Genomic DNA, 15,466 nt, shown 5'->3' with positions numbered 1-15,466 from the left:
ATGGACACTTTTGAAGAATATAGTCACCAACACCACCACCTTTTATTAAAAAAATAGAATTTTCCTCTTTGTGTGTGCGTGTGTGTGCGTGTGTGTGTGTGTGTGCATGTGTGTGTGTGAGTGGTGTTACCTCATGATTAGGTTCAAGCTGTACATTCTGGCCAGAATATTACATCAATGATACCATATCTTTCTCAGGGCATCCCATCTGCAGGCATGTGGTGTTCATTGGCTCCCTATTCATGATTTACATTTTGGTTATTTGGTCCAGATGTTGTCTGATTTCTTCACTATATAGTTAATTTTATGAAGTTACTATTTTTTCCCTTGAAATGGATTAAAATGTCACCTTAGATTGAGCATCCATTGATGATTCTTGCATGATTGAAAAGCAATGATTTTCAAACTCCAGTATTCTCTCCACATTTATGTTACCACTCAGCATTTTACTGTAAGCAGGAGTCCTCTTTTCTCCCTCAAAAGTTGTTTTGCCTACTCAGCTTAATTCCGTCCCTTGCCCACATTTTTACCTGGTTTTGTGCTCAGAGACTGATTTGCAAGTGGAAAACACACATGCGTGCGCACACACACACGCGCGCGCGCACGCACACACGCACACGTGCGCGCACACAGGAGTTTCCCCTTTGCCTCCTAGAACCTGAGTAGTTTCTAAGGCGTGTGGCTCAGCCTTAACCTCTGAAGTGCTGCTGTTTTGTTGCTGTTGGGTGATTCTGGTCATGGCCAGATGAAGACGGAGAATAGCTGTGGTGGTGCTGGGAGTGCAGGAGGCTTTGGAGGGCAGAACCTCACGTTACACACATGCATATAGGTTCTCAGCGTTGAAAGGTGTCTTAAAAGTTATCTAGGCCACGAGTCTCTCTCCATGAAGTGACAGATAAACTAAAACTTGGTAAATTATCTCATGTTTCATATGTACCTGAAAGGTTTTCTTATATAAAAGAGTACTGCCAACAATTGCATTTAATGAGAAGAAACTATTGACAACAACAAATCAATAAACAGTCTACAACAGGAATAGAAAAGGGTTTTATTTGATCCAAACTGAGGACTATAGCCTGGAAGACAGTTTCTCAGATAACTCTGAGGAACTGTTCCAGAGAAACATGGTTTTCAGCAGTTTTATGTCTTGTCAGAGCAAAGAACATCAAAAAAGTCGGGGAAACCTTCCTTCAAGGTTTCAAAAACAAAAACAAAAAGAGATCAGCACATACACAGCAAGTTGATATGGCCTTGGCACCTAAGTCGGTATGGTCTTATCATCAAAGGAGGACCAGCATTGGTGTCCCAGGAAGGGAGGCATTTAATCTTTATAACTATGGACATTTTTTACTTCTGGTCAGTGCACCCTTTTCTTTAATAATTAAAGCAGATGTACAGTGTATGCTTGATGGGCCACAAACGGGCTGTTGTAGTTAGCATAAAATTCAAGTTAACTCATGGATAAGCCAGGATGACTTCCCTGTTCCTCAATATGTGAAAATTTCTTTTATCAAAACTGTATTTCACTCCAATAAAGAAGTTAAAAGCAAAAAAAGATCCACCCTCTTAGCAAGTGTCAAGTATACAATACACTATGTTAACTACAGTCACCATGTTGTACATTAGATCCCCAGAACTTATTCATCCCGTATACCTAAGCTTTGTACGCTTTGACCAATATCTCCCCACTTTTTCACCTGCACCCCTGCACCCCACCAAACCTCTGACCACCCCATTCTACCCTGTGAGTTCAACTAGTTTAGATTCCACATTTAAGTGAGATCATACATTTTTTTCTTTCTGTGTCTGGATTATTTCACTTGGCCTAACATCTGCCAGGTTCATCGACGTTTTTGCAAATGGCAAAGGATTTCCTTCTTTCTTGGGGCTGAATGATATTCCTTTGTACAAATATATACTCCATTTTTTTGTCCATTCATCTGTCGATGGACAGTTAGGTTGTAAAACAAAACGAAACAAAAAGAAACTGCATTTGAAGCAGCATCCTCTAATCTGTTTAAAAACCAAATCAATATTTCTTTGTGTGTCCTAACACTGGAAAGAAGACCAAGTGTGGCCAGGCAATGGGTCATTCATTCATTCCTCTCTGACACAGCTACTTGGGAGGTATCAACAGGGGATGCAACATTCTCAGACAAAGAGAGCCAGACAGACCCTAAAGCTTATTCCCAGTCCTTTTTCTTGCTGATTTTATCAGCGCGAGGGAAGAGACAAACCAAAGAAACCTGGGGCCTGGAGATGCCTGGGCTGAGCCCACTGCTGTATCTGTGATGACCTTAATCCCAGAAAATTCACTCAGCTGCTTTCAAAACCAACTGTGCAAACCCAGAAAACAGCCTGCCTGGCCCTTGGATGCTGTTGAGGAGGACTCTAGGGTGCAGAAGAAAGGGAAATGTGTCTTGCAAAAAGAAAGGCAGGAAGTCTTCTGGAAAGTGAAACTAAACTTCTTTGCCTTTGTTCCCTCAGAGCCCGGAACAGCAGCACTTCAGAGATTAAGGCTGAGCCACACCCCTTAAAAACGACTTCCGTTTCTCACAGGCAGCTTGGGAGTCAGGCAGTGCAGTTCCAGTCTGGCTCGCCCTCCTGCAGTCAGAAGCCTGGTGGGCTCCACCAGGGAGGCGCCCCCAGTGACTTGGGGGTGACTTGCCTGTCACGTCAAACAGATGTCCTGGTACTTCCCACCACACAGCCAGTGGCAGGGTCAGTCCTTCCCCAAAATGTCGTGGTCATGTTCCCTTTGGGGCTTTCAGCTGCAGGCTAAGGGCTGGGGGTGGTGGGAATGGAGTGGATGGGGAGTGGCTGCAGAAAACACAAAGGCCCTAAACTGTGCTTCAATTTTGTATTTAATTTTATAAAACTAAGAGGAAAAACTATTGAGTACACTCAGAGAAGTCTGCATTGCATCCCTGCCTTGCTTCTCCTCCCCCCATAGATTACCATTTTTATTAGTTTTTTGATTTATCCTATTGAAAAAAACTCACTCGTATCTCTCCTTTATTATGAAAGAGGGAGCACACTAAATACCAATCTTCACATTACTTCTTTCATGTCACTGTATCTCCTGGGGAGATGGTCTTCCGCCTTCTACCACACTGTGTGATGAACCGTCGTTCTTTCGACCACTCCCTGTTGGTCAACATTAGGGTTATTTCCAGTCTTCAGTTATTCCAAATAATGTTGCAATGAATAAATATCTTTGTGTATGTGTCATATACTTTTGCCGCTGTGTCTTTGTGAACCTTCCCGTTTGGAAGGACGAAGTTGATTCTTTTCTTGTTACCTGCTAGTGACTTTTTCTATGGCTGGGGATCAGGTATTTTTTCTTCTCTGAATCAAGCCTAGATTTTCAGCCCTTACCCTAACTGTGTGAATTTCCTGCAATTCATGAATTTCCTCTTGCCTCAACAGGTGTCCTGGCAAGAGGAGCAGGCACAGAGTAACGGTAGGTGTTTCTAATACACTTTTTTTTTTTTTTTGGCCACGCTGCGTGGCTTGCAGAATCTTAGTTCTCTGACCAGGGATTGAATCTGGGTTCCCCCGCAGTGAAAGTGCTGAGTCCTAACCACTGGACAGCCAGAGAATTCCCTCTAATACACGTTTTATAACTTGGATCAGTACGCCAGTAATAGATATATTTGATACATACTAAGCAATTTGGGGTGACTTGGGAGAAGGCTTACACATTAGTGGAGAATTCAGTTCTTGTTCTAATTCAGGGCAAGCCACTGAATGTGTGGATTATACCAGGCTTTTCCATGGGGGCGGATGTCGAGGGCTGGGTGGTTTCTACTTGGAAAGCCTAGCCTACCAGCATCTGGGGAATGCAGAGCTGGTCTCCCTCCACCCTTCAGAATGAGGTCACCCTCTGTGGGGAGGGACGGAGCCCTTGGCGGGCAGAAGCCCTCAGGCCAGCTGCTGCAGCGGCAGGAGCAGAATGTAGACTCTGTAGAATAGTATGGCTCCAGATGCTGCTTGTATTTTTCAGAGGGAAAGAGGCGGTCAGAGGGAGAGACTTGGCAGCAGTGTGTTTAATGCTCTGAATCCTTGCCCAGCAACCATGACCTTGAAAAACCACGGGGCTAAACTGCTTACAAACAATCAGGGTTCTGGTGTTCTCTCTACGATGTGTCCATTCCTCATTTCTTTTTTTCCTGGAAATTTAAACTTCAGAGTCCAATACACCCCACTTTCCTAGGGACTTTTGTCTTTCTGCCTATCTGGGAGGCTGCATGATATGTGGATGTGAATTATTGTTACTGAGCTCTTGCCATGTGCCAGCCACTGTCCTAAGAGCTTCCTAGGGCTTACTTCCTTTAATAATCCAGTCACCTGGAGATAGGTACCACTGTTATTCCCATTTAATGATGAGGAAACTGAGACCCAAGAGGTCTGGTGCTTTCCTGAAGATCACGCAGCTAGAATGGAGTGCAGCTGGGATTTGAAACTGGCAGTCTGACTCCAGAGCACACCCTCTGAGGACCTGGCTCTAACCCCTTGCAGCTACAAGAGCTCAGGCAGTGGTTTCACTTCTGAAAAACAAGCAGGTTTCCTTCAGTGCTGCAGTTCTGCCGTTTCAAAGTTGAGACCTGTCTTTGCTAGAGAGTTACCTTCTCCCGCGTGGAGGGAGAATTTACAGGTGCGCGGGAAGACTGCAGCGGGGGTCCCATTTGGTAGGTTCTCTGGTCTGGAGGATCCTGGACTTACTCAGCCTGAGCTGAGTGCCCAGGACTGACCTTTAACCGTGTTAATAGCTAACTCAGGCCTCACAGACAAGGGCAGAGCTTCCGGATTCTACTGAAAACTTGCCAGGCGTGTGTGGGAGAAGAAAAGCTTCAAGTCACATTTTCCCTTTACTGTCATCTGACAACTCTGGCTTCCTCTCTCTACGAAGGATTCTTATCTGGAGGAACCAGAGAGTTTGCAGGTGCATTTCAGAACAGTGCAGTCCGCAGCCAATGCCAAAGCCATGACTAAATTGATCCCAGGGCTGTGGTGATTTTTGCTCTGCCCAAATTGGGTCGCTGGGCCTTCCCCCCCCCCCCGCCCCCCGCCACCCCGTTCTTTCTTTTTGGTGTCTGCCCAGCCTCTCTCTACCCAGTGACAGATAAATGTTGACTCAACCCAACCAAACTTTTAACCAGAAACACTTGAGCTGATTCCAACCCATCCTCTGTAAGGAAATCTAAGTGTTTGGGGAAAGATATATAAAGAGTCTGAATACTTGCCTTTCTAGGTGACAGAGCAACCCCGGTCTCCGTGGAGATGTTGGGATCATCTGTTGACACTCTAACTTCTGAAACCAGCACAAAGGTTTGCACTGTTTCCTCAGGTCTTCTCCAACCAGGGTCCAGCCCTTAAGGACTCTGTGGGCTCAGATTTTTGTTTCTATCTTGGTTCTTCTTCCTGTCTCTGTGTGATTGTCTCTGTTCTTTTCGCCTTTTTCTGTAATAATCAGAAGTGTGTTGACCTTTGCCTATGGAGGTGATGTTATCGCCCTTTCAGTCATGCATATCCTTTGAAATACGCAGAGAGGGGAATTTCTTTTTCATCGACTGAAGCCACTTCTTTTCTGCTTGGATCAAAACTGTACCATGTTTTCAGGAGATCATTGTAGCCACAGAGAGGCCCTGCTGAAGCCAACTCAGCTAATTTGTAATCAAATGCTGTTTACAGTAATCTTCAAAAACAATTGCACATATTTTAAAATTCACATTGTGATCTCTACAAAAGAGATTTCTCTGTTTTTGGAGGAATCAGATCACTCCAGAATCCTACCATTTTAAAAAACAAATTACCATTTGATATTTTTGTTGTCTTGTTAGATCCTTACCTATGCTTTCTTCACTTTGCTAATCCAACAAGAAAGATGCTTTCGCATAAACTCTGGGTTTGCCAAAGTTAAAAATACATATTTAATTATCTAACACTGCGAATTCACATTCTGCAGGCAAGACAGGTGAAGTTTGAATTTTAATGAGGACCTGGCATTCTACCTTGGAATTAATCGTTAATTCCAGATCAGGACCAGGGTCTTGAGAACTCTCTGCCTTTGGTACTGATAAATGGAGTGGTTGGTTAGAAACATTAAACCCTTAAAATAAGCATTCCCTAATAAGTGGTTCCTATCTCTTCTTCTTTCAAGGAGACAGCTGTGTACAGGATGAATCGGAAACACAGAGGGTATTGTGTTGTTGTCAATAATCACAGTTTTACCTCACTGTCAAAAAGACGAGGGACCAATAAAGATGCTGGTAAGAAAGTCTGGAAGTACATGAAATGCAAGTTAGAAATCTTAAAATCACTTTTTATTTTCACATTTTCTTTCTGTAGTTTTTTTTCGTTTGGGTTTTTGGTTTTTTCTGCTGTACGCGGGCCTCTCACTGTTGTGGCCTGTCCCGCTGCGGAGCACAGGCTCCGGATGCGCAGGCTCAGCGGCCATGGCTCACGGGCCCAGCTGCTCCGCGGCATGTGGGATCTTCACAGACCGGGGCATGAACCCGTGTCCCCTGCATCGGCAGGCGGACTCTTAACCACTGCGCCACCAGGGAAGCCCTCTTTCTGTAGTTTTTATCTTCCATGTAAATATAAGGATGATATCAGAAATGTTTCTAAGCTTCCTGTATATTCCTGGTGTCTTAGTCCATCCGATGGCATCTAATACCATTAGATGCCTTTTAAACAGCAAACATTTATTTCTCACAGTTCTGGAGACTGGGAAGTCCAAGATCAAGGCTCTGGCATTTCGGTATCTGGTGAGAGCCCACTTCCCAGATGGCCGTCTTCTCTCTGTAACCTTATTCAGCGGCCAGGGCAAGATTGCTCTTTGGGGTCTTCTTAATGGGTTCTACCCTGATGACCTAAGCACCTCCCAAAGACTCCACTTCCTAATACCCTCACCTTGGGGGTTGAGGGGGAACACAGACTTTCAGACCATAGCTCCTGGGGTCACTGACCTGCTTAAAGCGTGACCAGAGTTCCTGACCATTTACGACTCTGGTTGGGAGAGAGCACCTGGGTCAGATGAGACAACCTGGGTTAGAGTTGTGCCTCCACCACTAACCAGGTTTGTGATCATGTGGGAGATTCATGGGGCCTCAGCTTCCTCATCTGTGAAATAGGATAAAATTCTGGCCTCTGCTGACTCACAGGATCATTGTGATAGTACTGTGGCTACTATAAAAAGTCAGGTGAATTGTAAAATTTTATTGTTATGAAAGTAGAAAAAACATCCAAAGCTTCAGCCTGTTTGCTATGCAGATTTTTATAACTCCTAGCATTGTTTCACCCCTTCGTTTTGTTTTATTTCCCTCCACTTCACTATTTCCCCTTTCTCTCCTTTTTCACAGAGTGCCTGAGGCGCGTGTTTCAGTGGCTTGGGTTCAGCGTGAATATTTATGTCAACGTGACTAAAGGCCGCCTAGAGGAGGTTCTGCAGTATTTTCAGACTCATCCAGGCCATGCTGATGGAGACTGCTTTGTGTTCTGTGTTCTGACCCATGGGAAATTTGGAGCTGTCTACTCTTCCGATGGGAGCCTCATTCCCATCCGGCAGATCATGTCTCACTTCACGGCTCAGAAGTGTCCCGCTCTGGCTCACAAACCCAAACTCTTTTTCATCCAGGCCTGTCAAGGTGAAGAAATACAACCTTCCGTATCCATTGAAGCGGATGCAGTAAATCCTGAGCACGTGCCCCCTTCCCTTCAAGACAGTGTTCCCGTTGAGGCGGATTTCCTTCTTGGCCTGGCCACTGTCCCCGGCTACGTGTCCTTTCGGCACGTGGAGGAAGGTAGCTGGTATATCCAATCTCTGTATAATCATCTGAAGGACTTGGTCCCAAGGTGAGAGTTTTGAGTTGTTCCATTCACCTACCTGTTCATTCATTCATCTATCCACCTACCTGTTCATCCATCTATCCACCCACCCATGCATCCATCCATGCATCCATTCATCCATCCATCCACCCATCCAACACACCTGTATTGAGCACTGGCACGTAACTGGAAGGGAAGATACAGAATTTTAAAAAAGACACAGTCCCTGTCCTCAAGTTGCTCACAATCTGGAAAGACAGACAAGTATATGGGGAAGATCATTCCCTATGGTAAATATACATTGTAAAGCATAGGTGTTATGGGACCATATAGAACTAGCACCTCACCCAGATTTGGAGGATCAGGGGAAGCTTCTAGAGATGCCAAATAGATGTTAGGTGGATAATCAGGGTGAAAGACATTCTGGGGAGAGGGAACAGCATCAGTATAGGCAGGGAGGCCTTTTATTTGTTCCTTCATTTATTTATTATCAATCACTTACATTTACTGAATGCCCGTGTGCTGCCTTTGGCGTTATAATACCCGTGGTTTCCTGCCCCTGCTCTGACAACTTTCCTTCTGTCTCTGTCACATGCTCTTTACCTGGCACAATGGAAATGGGCATTCACCAAGGTTCTGCCCCAGCCCCTCTCCTTTGCTGTCTCTCTATAGCCCCTTTTGGCAGCTTTAGCTATACCTGGCGGCCACTGGCAGCTCCATGAAAACATCTCCCAAATTGCCATCTCTGAGTTTCTGAAAGGCAGAGATGTTTCATTTAACCTTATATCCTCGGCACCCGACACAGTACCTGATACATTGTTGAGGTTGATAAGCATTTGCTGGACCAGTGAGTGCCGGGTTGAGTCAACCTCATTCTTCGGGTCAGTCCCATGCATTTCTCACAGCCTGCCAGACATCCCACGCCTCTGTTGCCTTTGGGCCTCACATTCAGTATGCACAGTCCTGAATTCATCTTCTTAGCCCTCTCCAGGGGTTCCTACTCCTGAATCCCCATTGCTAGGAACGGTTCCAATTCTGGGAATTCAGGATTGGGAACCAGGATGGGAGCCTTGAGTCACCTTGGCTTTTCCTTCTTCTTTACCAACCTCTCCGTCAAAGACCAATTCCTATGGCATCAGGGAAAATGCACTATTTATCAAGGGCCTGCTATGTGCCTACTGTACTGGGTACTGAGCTGGGGGTTCGGGGTATCGTTGTGAGCAAGAGAGACAAAATTTCTTCTCCATGGGAGTTACCACTTAGTGACAGGAAGACAGATAATAAAAATGTAAGTAAATGAACATATGAATTAGTGAGATAATTTTGGGAAGTAATACCTGCTATGAAAAGCAAAACAGGATAATGATATAGAGTGTAGAGCAGAGAGCTACTTGAGAAGGCTTCCTGGTAGAGGCGATATTTCAAGTAAGACTGAATGGTGAGTCAGCCACAGGGAGATCTGGGGACAGAGAGAACAGCTAGTGTGATGCAGGATGCAGGTGCTGAGAACCAGTCATGAAGGCTGATTCAAACTTGAGTTCTGTCTCCAGAGCCTATGCTTTGCTTCCAGTGATATGTATTGCCCACCCCCAGAACATTCTGGTAAATGCCCTCTGGATCAAATGCTGCCTCCTCTATGGAGTCTTGTCTTCTTCTCCCAGCCAGAGGCACTGTCTTCTCCTCAGAATTTGCAGGGGAACTTTGACCTACTTTTCATGCGGTGTTGATCACATTCCGCCTTGTATTATGGAGTTTGTCTCTCTGCTATCCTTGGTACATGTTTCATGTCTGTATTCTAAGTGTTTAAGTTCAGGAACTGTGTCATGTTTGCCCTTTATCCCTCCCAAAACCTAGAATAGAGAGGGTATTATTAATAGTAGTCTCTCTATATATAGTCTATCACCTCCTATTCTATCTCTCTCTCTCTCTCTCTATCTATCTACCTACCTACCTACCAGCTTGAAGGAAGAACACAGAAAAACAATTCTATGCAAAATGTCTTTGTGGACTAAGTGCATTAAAGTGCAAGGTGTGATTACTATTATGATGTTCTTAAATACTGACTGTAGAATTGAAAAATTTTATATAATTTAGCATTTCTTTTTTAATTTCAGAAAAAATGTTTCTTTATATTTGGCAAAATTCCAGTTAGAATCTTGGCATGCTAGACTGGGAAGAAGCCACGTATTTTAACATCTGTTTTCTAAGACCTGGTATGTGATTTCTATCTCCTGGTTGAAAATATATTTTCTTTTCTGCCTGCAGACAGGAAGATATCTTATCCATTCTCACTGCTGTCAACGATGATGTGAGTCGACAAGCGGACAAACACGGAACAAAAAAACAGATGCCTCAGCCTGCTTTCACACTACGTAAAAAAGTAGTATTCCCTGTGCCACAGGAAGAACTTTTACTATAGTAGAAAGTTTTGATTGACGCTTAAACTTGAAAGGACCCTTTGGGTATCGCTTCCAACCTCCCACCCGTCATAGAAATCAGTGACAGGTAGTGAGCTGGCCTCCACCTGTCTTTCTAGTAGAAGAACATGCCCTATTTTCTGACATACCAAAATCTGTTTGTTTTTTTTGGATAAGTCTAAATGGTAGAAAACTTTCTTTGTTGAAGCCTTGGACTGTAGTCTTGAATTTAGTTGTGCACCCCGAGATAAAAGTGATTAGCCTCGGTTTATGCATCTGTGAAGTAAAAGCTGTATTTTAAGGTTCCTTTTAGCTCAGAACCACTGTTCGTGGCCTTCACTGCGCTTAGATTTCCCTTCTGTATATGCTCACCCCTTGTTATAATTCTGTGTCCCCCCGAATGGTCTTGTTTTGGACCCTGGATAATGATGAGATCATGGTTCAATGACCCTCTCCTTGTTCTCCCCTAAAATTTGATCTATGCCACACCCATTTCCTGCTTTAGTGTAAGGAAGGTGTTTCTGCAGGCAATGTTTCTCTTGGGCCGGGAACAGGGTTGGCTCTCGGAAGATGACAGCTCAGTGTGAAGACAGACACATTCAGCTGCTCTGGGAGCACAAACTTTACAACCTTGTATTAAATTCCATGTTGGTCACGACATTTCAGACATCGCTGACAGAACAACCACCTCACACTAACTAAAGCAAAAAAGAAAATTGGTTGCTTCTTTCACCTGAAAACACATGAACGCGGAGAGTGGCTTCAGGTGAGGCTTGAATCAGGACTAAATCTGCACACAGCATCTCTCTTGGTCAGAGTCCTCAGGGTTGGCAACTGACTGTAGTCAACAGCCCCTGCCTTAGCTCTAACACGCTCTGCTCCTCTGACCCGAAGTGATGAAGAGAGAGGCGGCCTCAGGGACTGAAGATTTTCACAGGGTTTGTTGCTCTCTCTGGCCAGGCAGTGTCTGGCTATGACTTCTGGAGGGCGAGGCTCTGTATGGAAGCCTTGATACTTTAAAAATTGAGGTTGTCAACACTCCTATGTACTGAACTTTTTTTTTAATTTCAAGAGGAATTTTTAATTCTTGGAAGGAATTAAATGTTAGTTCCTGGAAGGAGGGAGATTGAAAGTCCTGTGGTTAATGACTTCATTTATAGATGAAGAAACTAAAGCCCGAGGAGACAGAGTGATTTGCTACAACGTCCAGCCAGCTATCGTTTACAGGATTTTATTTCCCACTTAACTGAACTGGAATGTCATGGGTCATAACAGGACTTTAGGAACATTTCTTGGATATGTAGATGCTCATGAAAGATGTCAGGGAATGAAGAAAAAATAACTCAGTGATGCTTGATTTTATAATTATTTTTATGAAAGTCAGATTAATGTCTGGCAAATTTGCAATGAGAAATATTCAGAAGAACCTTGTTATAAGGTAGCTAGTAATTACATGGATTTGAATGTAGGTTGACCAAGGAAACAAATCTCATATATATATCAGGATGATCTTCCAAAATCATTGTTCTTACAAGTCAAAGCTAACAGCTGGTGGGTACCGTCTTTGTCCCATTGGATATACACAGCTTTTGGCCATTGAACAGCCCTCTGCTAGTTGAAGGATGATTTGGTACAAAGGAAAGAGCAAAGGGTCTGGAGAGAGAAGCCTTGGGTTTCTGTTGTATGCTGTGATTTCCTTGCTCTGAGACACTAAGTCAAGCTAGTTTTTGGAGCCTTATCTATATAGTAGAGAAGTATTATCTGTTGGGAGGATTAAGGTTTAAATCTAATTGTGGCGTGGTGCCTATAAGGCCCATGGTAGCAGCATTCTGGTAGTAACCTTAATAGAAATAGCAGAGTTTGAGTTCCTTTGCGTCTAATTCCTGCTGACTTTTAGCTTCAAATCAACAGTAGCAACACCCGCTGATGTTCTCTGACTGAGGAACAGCCAGGCCAGCCCTTGGTTCTGAGTCCAGCTGGGCAACACAGGTGATGAATTCTCCTGCGTCAGAAATATGTGGGGCTTGATGTTGAAGTCCTGGGCCTGTGGTCTATTTTATATTTCTGTTTCACTGGAACTTAGTGCTTGTGTAGGGGTAAACTCTAGAATCAGGAAACTTTCCATGAACTTTCTTTACAGAGGCCTCCAGCAAGCATGTGAGGGATCACTAGACATGTATGCCTGTGAGTCATGGGTCTATACAGACAGCAGGAGTGCAATCGTTCTGGGCTTACTTTTCCTAAATGGAGCATATACACACTTGGCCCTTGTCTGTATTTGTGTGTGTGTGTGTGTGTGAATTTAGAGTCCAGAGACAAAAGGAAGTGATTGATCACAACCATTTGGCAGTGCCTACAGCCGTTGTCTGTCCAGACATTTATGATGAAAATGGCAGATGGAATAAGCTTTCTGTATATTTTGCTTAGTTTTGTTCAATCTACAAGAGCTGTAGTTAATTTTTTCTTTTCTTTTCTCTTTATCGCTCAAAAGGTTGGCTTCTACCAAACAAAATGAAAGACGTGAAAACTTTTGATAGAGTATTATGCAAATATTAGTTATTTAATAATGATACTACCGGTGTATAGCATTATTAGGACTATTAGTCACTATAGCATCCTACTGGCATCTGCTTCAGGGACTCACCATGGTGGTGGGCAGGTTTGATATCGTGGCATTTCCCTTAGCAATATAATTATTCCCCCAGTACTCAGGTAATTTAAACATATATGCAACCAGTACATTGTGGTTACTGACCAATCAGACCAGGCTGATCAGTTTAACACGACAGTGAATAGGCTGAGTGGCAGCTTAAGATCAGTGATCAAGTCTCCGCTGAGGTGAACCAAGTAGACGTTTACCTCATTTTATAGACGACTTGTGTGCCATATCGGATTAACAGAGTTTTCCAGGTCGGATACTTTCTGAGTGACATAGTCAAGTTCTCAACCTGAAATTCTTGGGCCCTTAGGTTTTTGTGGATTTATCTTCAGGATCTGAGAGTCCTCCACCTTCATTTTTAAATGTTGTCATTTTTAAATGTTGTCATTCCTTGTGGGGGTAATCTTTAAAAATTAATACAAGTGCCCTTCATTTTTAAATGTTGTCATTTTTAAATGTTGTCATTCCTTGTGGGGGTAATCTTTAAAAATTAATACAAGTGCCCTTCTCTTCCGTATGACCACCTCGTATTTGAGTACCGCCACATAACTTCTGTGCTCACATCCGGGTGCGCACAGAAAGTGATGAACCTTACATTGCACTTTTAAATGTAGCATAGATTAGGGTCCATGGCTGGGGATTCTCAGTTTATTGTCAAGTGTCAGTGGTTAATCTGTTAGAAACCTGCTTCAATCCATCCTCTCAACCCTATAGACTCTACTTCACCATTCCTCCCCTTAACTCTTCCAGCAGAGGGAACTCACACCACACACAGAGTCATGGATTTGAGAGACCCTGTGGTCCAGCCTTCAGAATGTTAAACTTACCAAAGTTGCACAGCTGTTAGTGGAGGATTTGCAATCCTGTGTATCTCTTGCTTTGCAATCCTGCCATCTGGTTTCACCTGTGGACAGCTTTAATTATCTTTTTCTCTGTTGGACTTGAATTGCCCCCTTAGAATGTACTTAGAACCACGGGTTCTAAACTCTGGAGACATACCAAGCAAGGGTAACTATCGTCTGGTGAGGTATATGTTGTATGTGACAAGTTTTTTTTTTAACTTTTTTCTGGTAGGGTCTGAGTCTTGTCAAAAGTCTGCAGTTTGCTCTTAAAGATGTGGTAAAAATATAGTGACATATTTGTATCTTTAAACAGAAACTAAATTTCTGAAAGTAGAACCCTTTTAAAAAAACAATAAGGGAATTTCCTGTTTAAAGGAAGACCCATTTGGCAATACAAACATTGTATTTAACATAACTTTTGCATGTATGAAAATTTAAAAGAGGGTTTTTCTATTAAAATTTTTAGATGATATTAAATTTTACTGTTTAAATTTATTTTTGAATAGGTACTATCTTTACGTTGTTTGAAGATAAGAAAATATGAAAGGGTGTTCAAGAAAAGTCTCGCCCCCATTTCTGTGCACTGCCTGCCCTGTCCTCTGTCCTCCTCGTCCCAAAGATAATTTCAGGGTTTCTTAGTGCAAATGCAAATACAACAAAGAACAATATATGTGCATTTTAAAATAAGAATTTCTTGAAACAAAGTATATATTATACACCGTGAAACTCACATCTCTCACTTGGTCTTATTTAAAATGATGGTGTAAGGTGCCTGGAAACACTGGTACAATTCTAGAATGGGAATAACTTTATGAGTTTTGTGGACTGAGTACTTGTAAATAGTAGTAATTGCCTTACATAAATAAAGACATGTTTTTCCTTTTTACCTCTGAGTAGTGTCTTTGGTTTTACTTACTAATTGTTTTCTGCTTATATAGTGATACATGTTCATTGTAGAACATTGGGGAAATATAAGAACACACAAATAAGAAGAGTTCATTCGCTTATAATTCTATTTTGGCATACACTTTCGCATTATTTCACTCTGCATTTATCCCTGATCTACCCCACCCGCTTTAAGTGAGCCCAACCTCCATGTCCGCTCAGTCACGAATCCAGTACGCTTTGTCATTACCAATATCTGTACTTCCACCCGAGTCTCAGCTTCAAGTGTGCCCCTCTCTGACAACCACCTCCTACAATTACATCTCACTTCCTCTAGGACCCTCCCTTCAGCTGTCTTCAGAGCCACGGGGGCCTCTAGTCAGTCCACTGACCCTATCTGCCATCTTTCCAATGTCAACATCACCCCTCACTCCCTTACTCCCTCTTTACCCAGCTAGAGTCCATGTGTCATCATTAAACTCACTCTCTTGCACCAACCCTCAACACCCTCGCCTTTCCTTCAGTCCTAGAATCCAAACTGGTTAATCATATATGTCTGCTTACTCCACGTTTGTACTGGAATTCTTGGTTATGGCTGGTGTAAAACCACAATGTTGCAGGCTGGGCTCACTTAAAGCCGATGACCACAAACCTCAAATAGGTGTTCAGTGTTTCCTGGAAATTGTGTGACATTTCCCTAGTTCTGTCACCCTTTTGCTTTCTCAGACTATTTTAAACCTTCTTTTGTCTGCTCAGACCTCTATTATCCTCCACACCCCTCACTTTCATTTGATGGTCTGTCTCACTCATTTCTCTAAGCGAAGTGATCA

General features: G+C 43.2%; 1 protein-coding gene across 3 annotated transcripts in view; it reads left to right on the top strand.

Moving 5' to 3' along the window:
• Window positions 1–14,637, top strand: part of CASP10 (caspase 10) — a 30,018-nt gene extending 15,381 nt beyond the window's left edge. For all 3 annotated transcript variants that reach the window (XM_032637070.1, XM_032637072.1, XM_032637071.1), the window contains 5 exons: window positions 3,430–3,463; window positions 5,255–5,331; window positions 6,164–6,272; window positions 7,368–7,860; window positions 10,099–14,637. In XM_032637070.1, the coding sequence (XP_032492961.1) occupies window positions 3,430–3,463; window positions 5,255–5,331; window positions 6,164–6,272; window positions 7,368–7,860; window positions 10,099–10,252 (867 nt within the window). In that variant the 3' untranslated portion in view covers window positions 10,253–14,637. The remainder of the gene's footprint in view (window positions 1–3,429; window positions 3,464–5,254; window positions 5,332–6,163; window positions 6,273–7,367; window positions 7,861–10,098) is intronic.
• The last annotated feature ends 829 nt before the right edge of the window (window positions 14,638–15,466 follow it).

The sequence above is a fragment of the Phocoena sinus genome, chromosome 7 (genome assembly GCF_008692025.1).
Source record: "Phocoena sinus isolate mPhoSin1 chromosome 7, mPhoSin1.pri, whole genome shotgun sequence".
NCBI lineage: Eukaryota > Metazoa > Chordata > Mammalia > Artiodactyla > Phocoenidae > Phocoena > Phocoena sinus.
The sequence above is the reverse complement of the archived record's forward strand: the minus strand, read 5'-3'. Positions and strand labels throughout refer to the sequence as shown.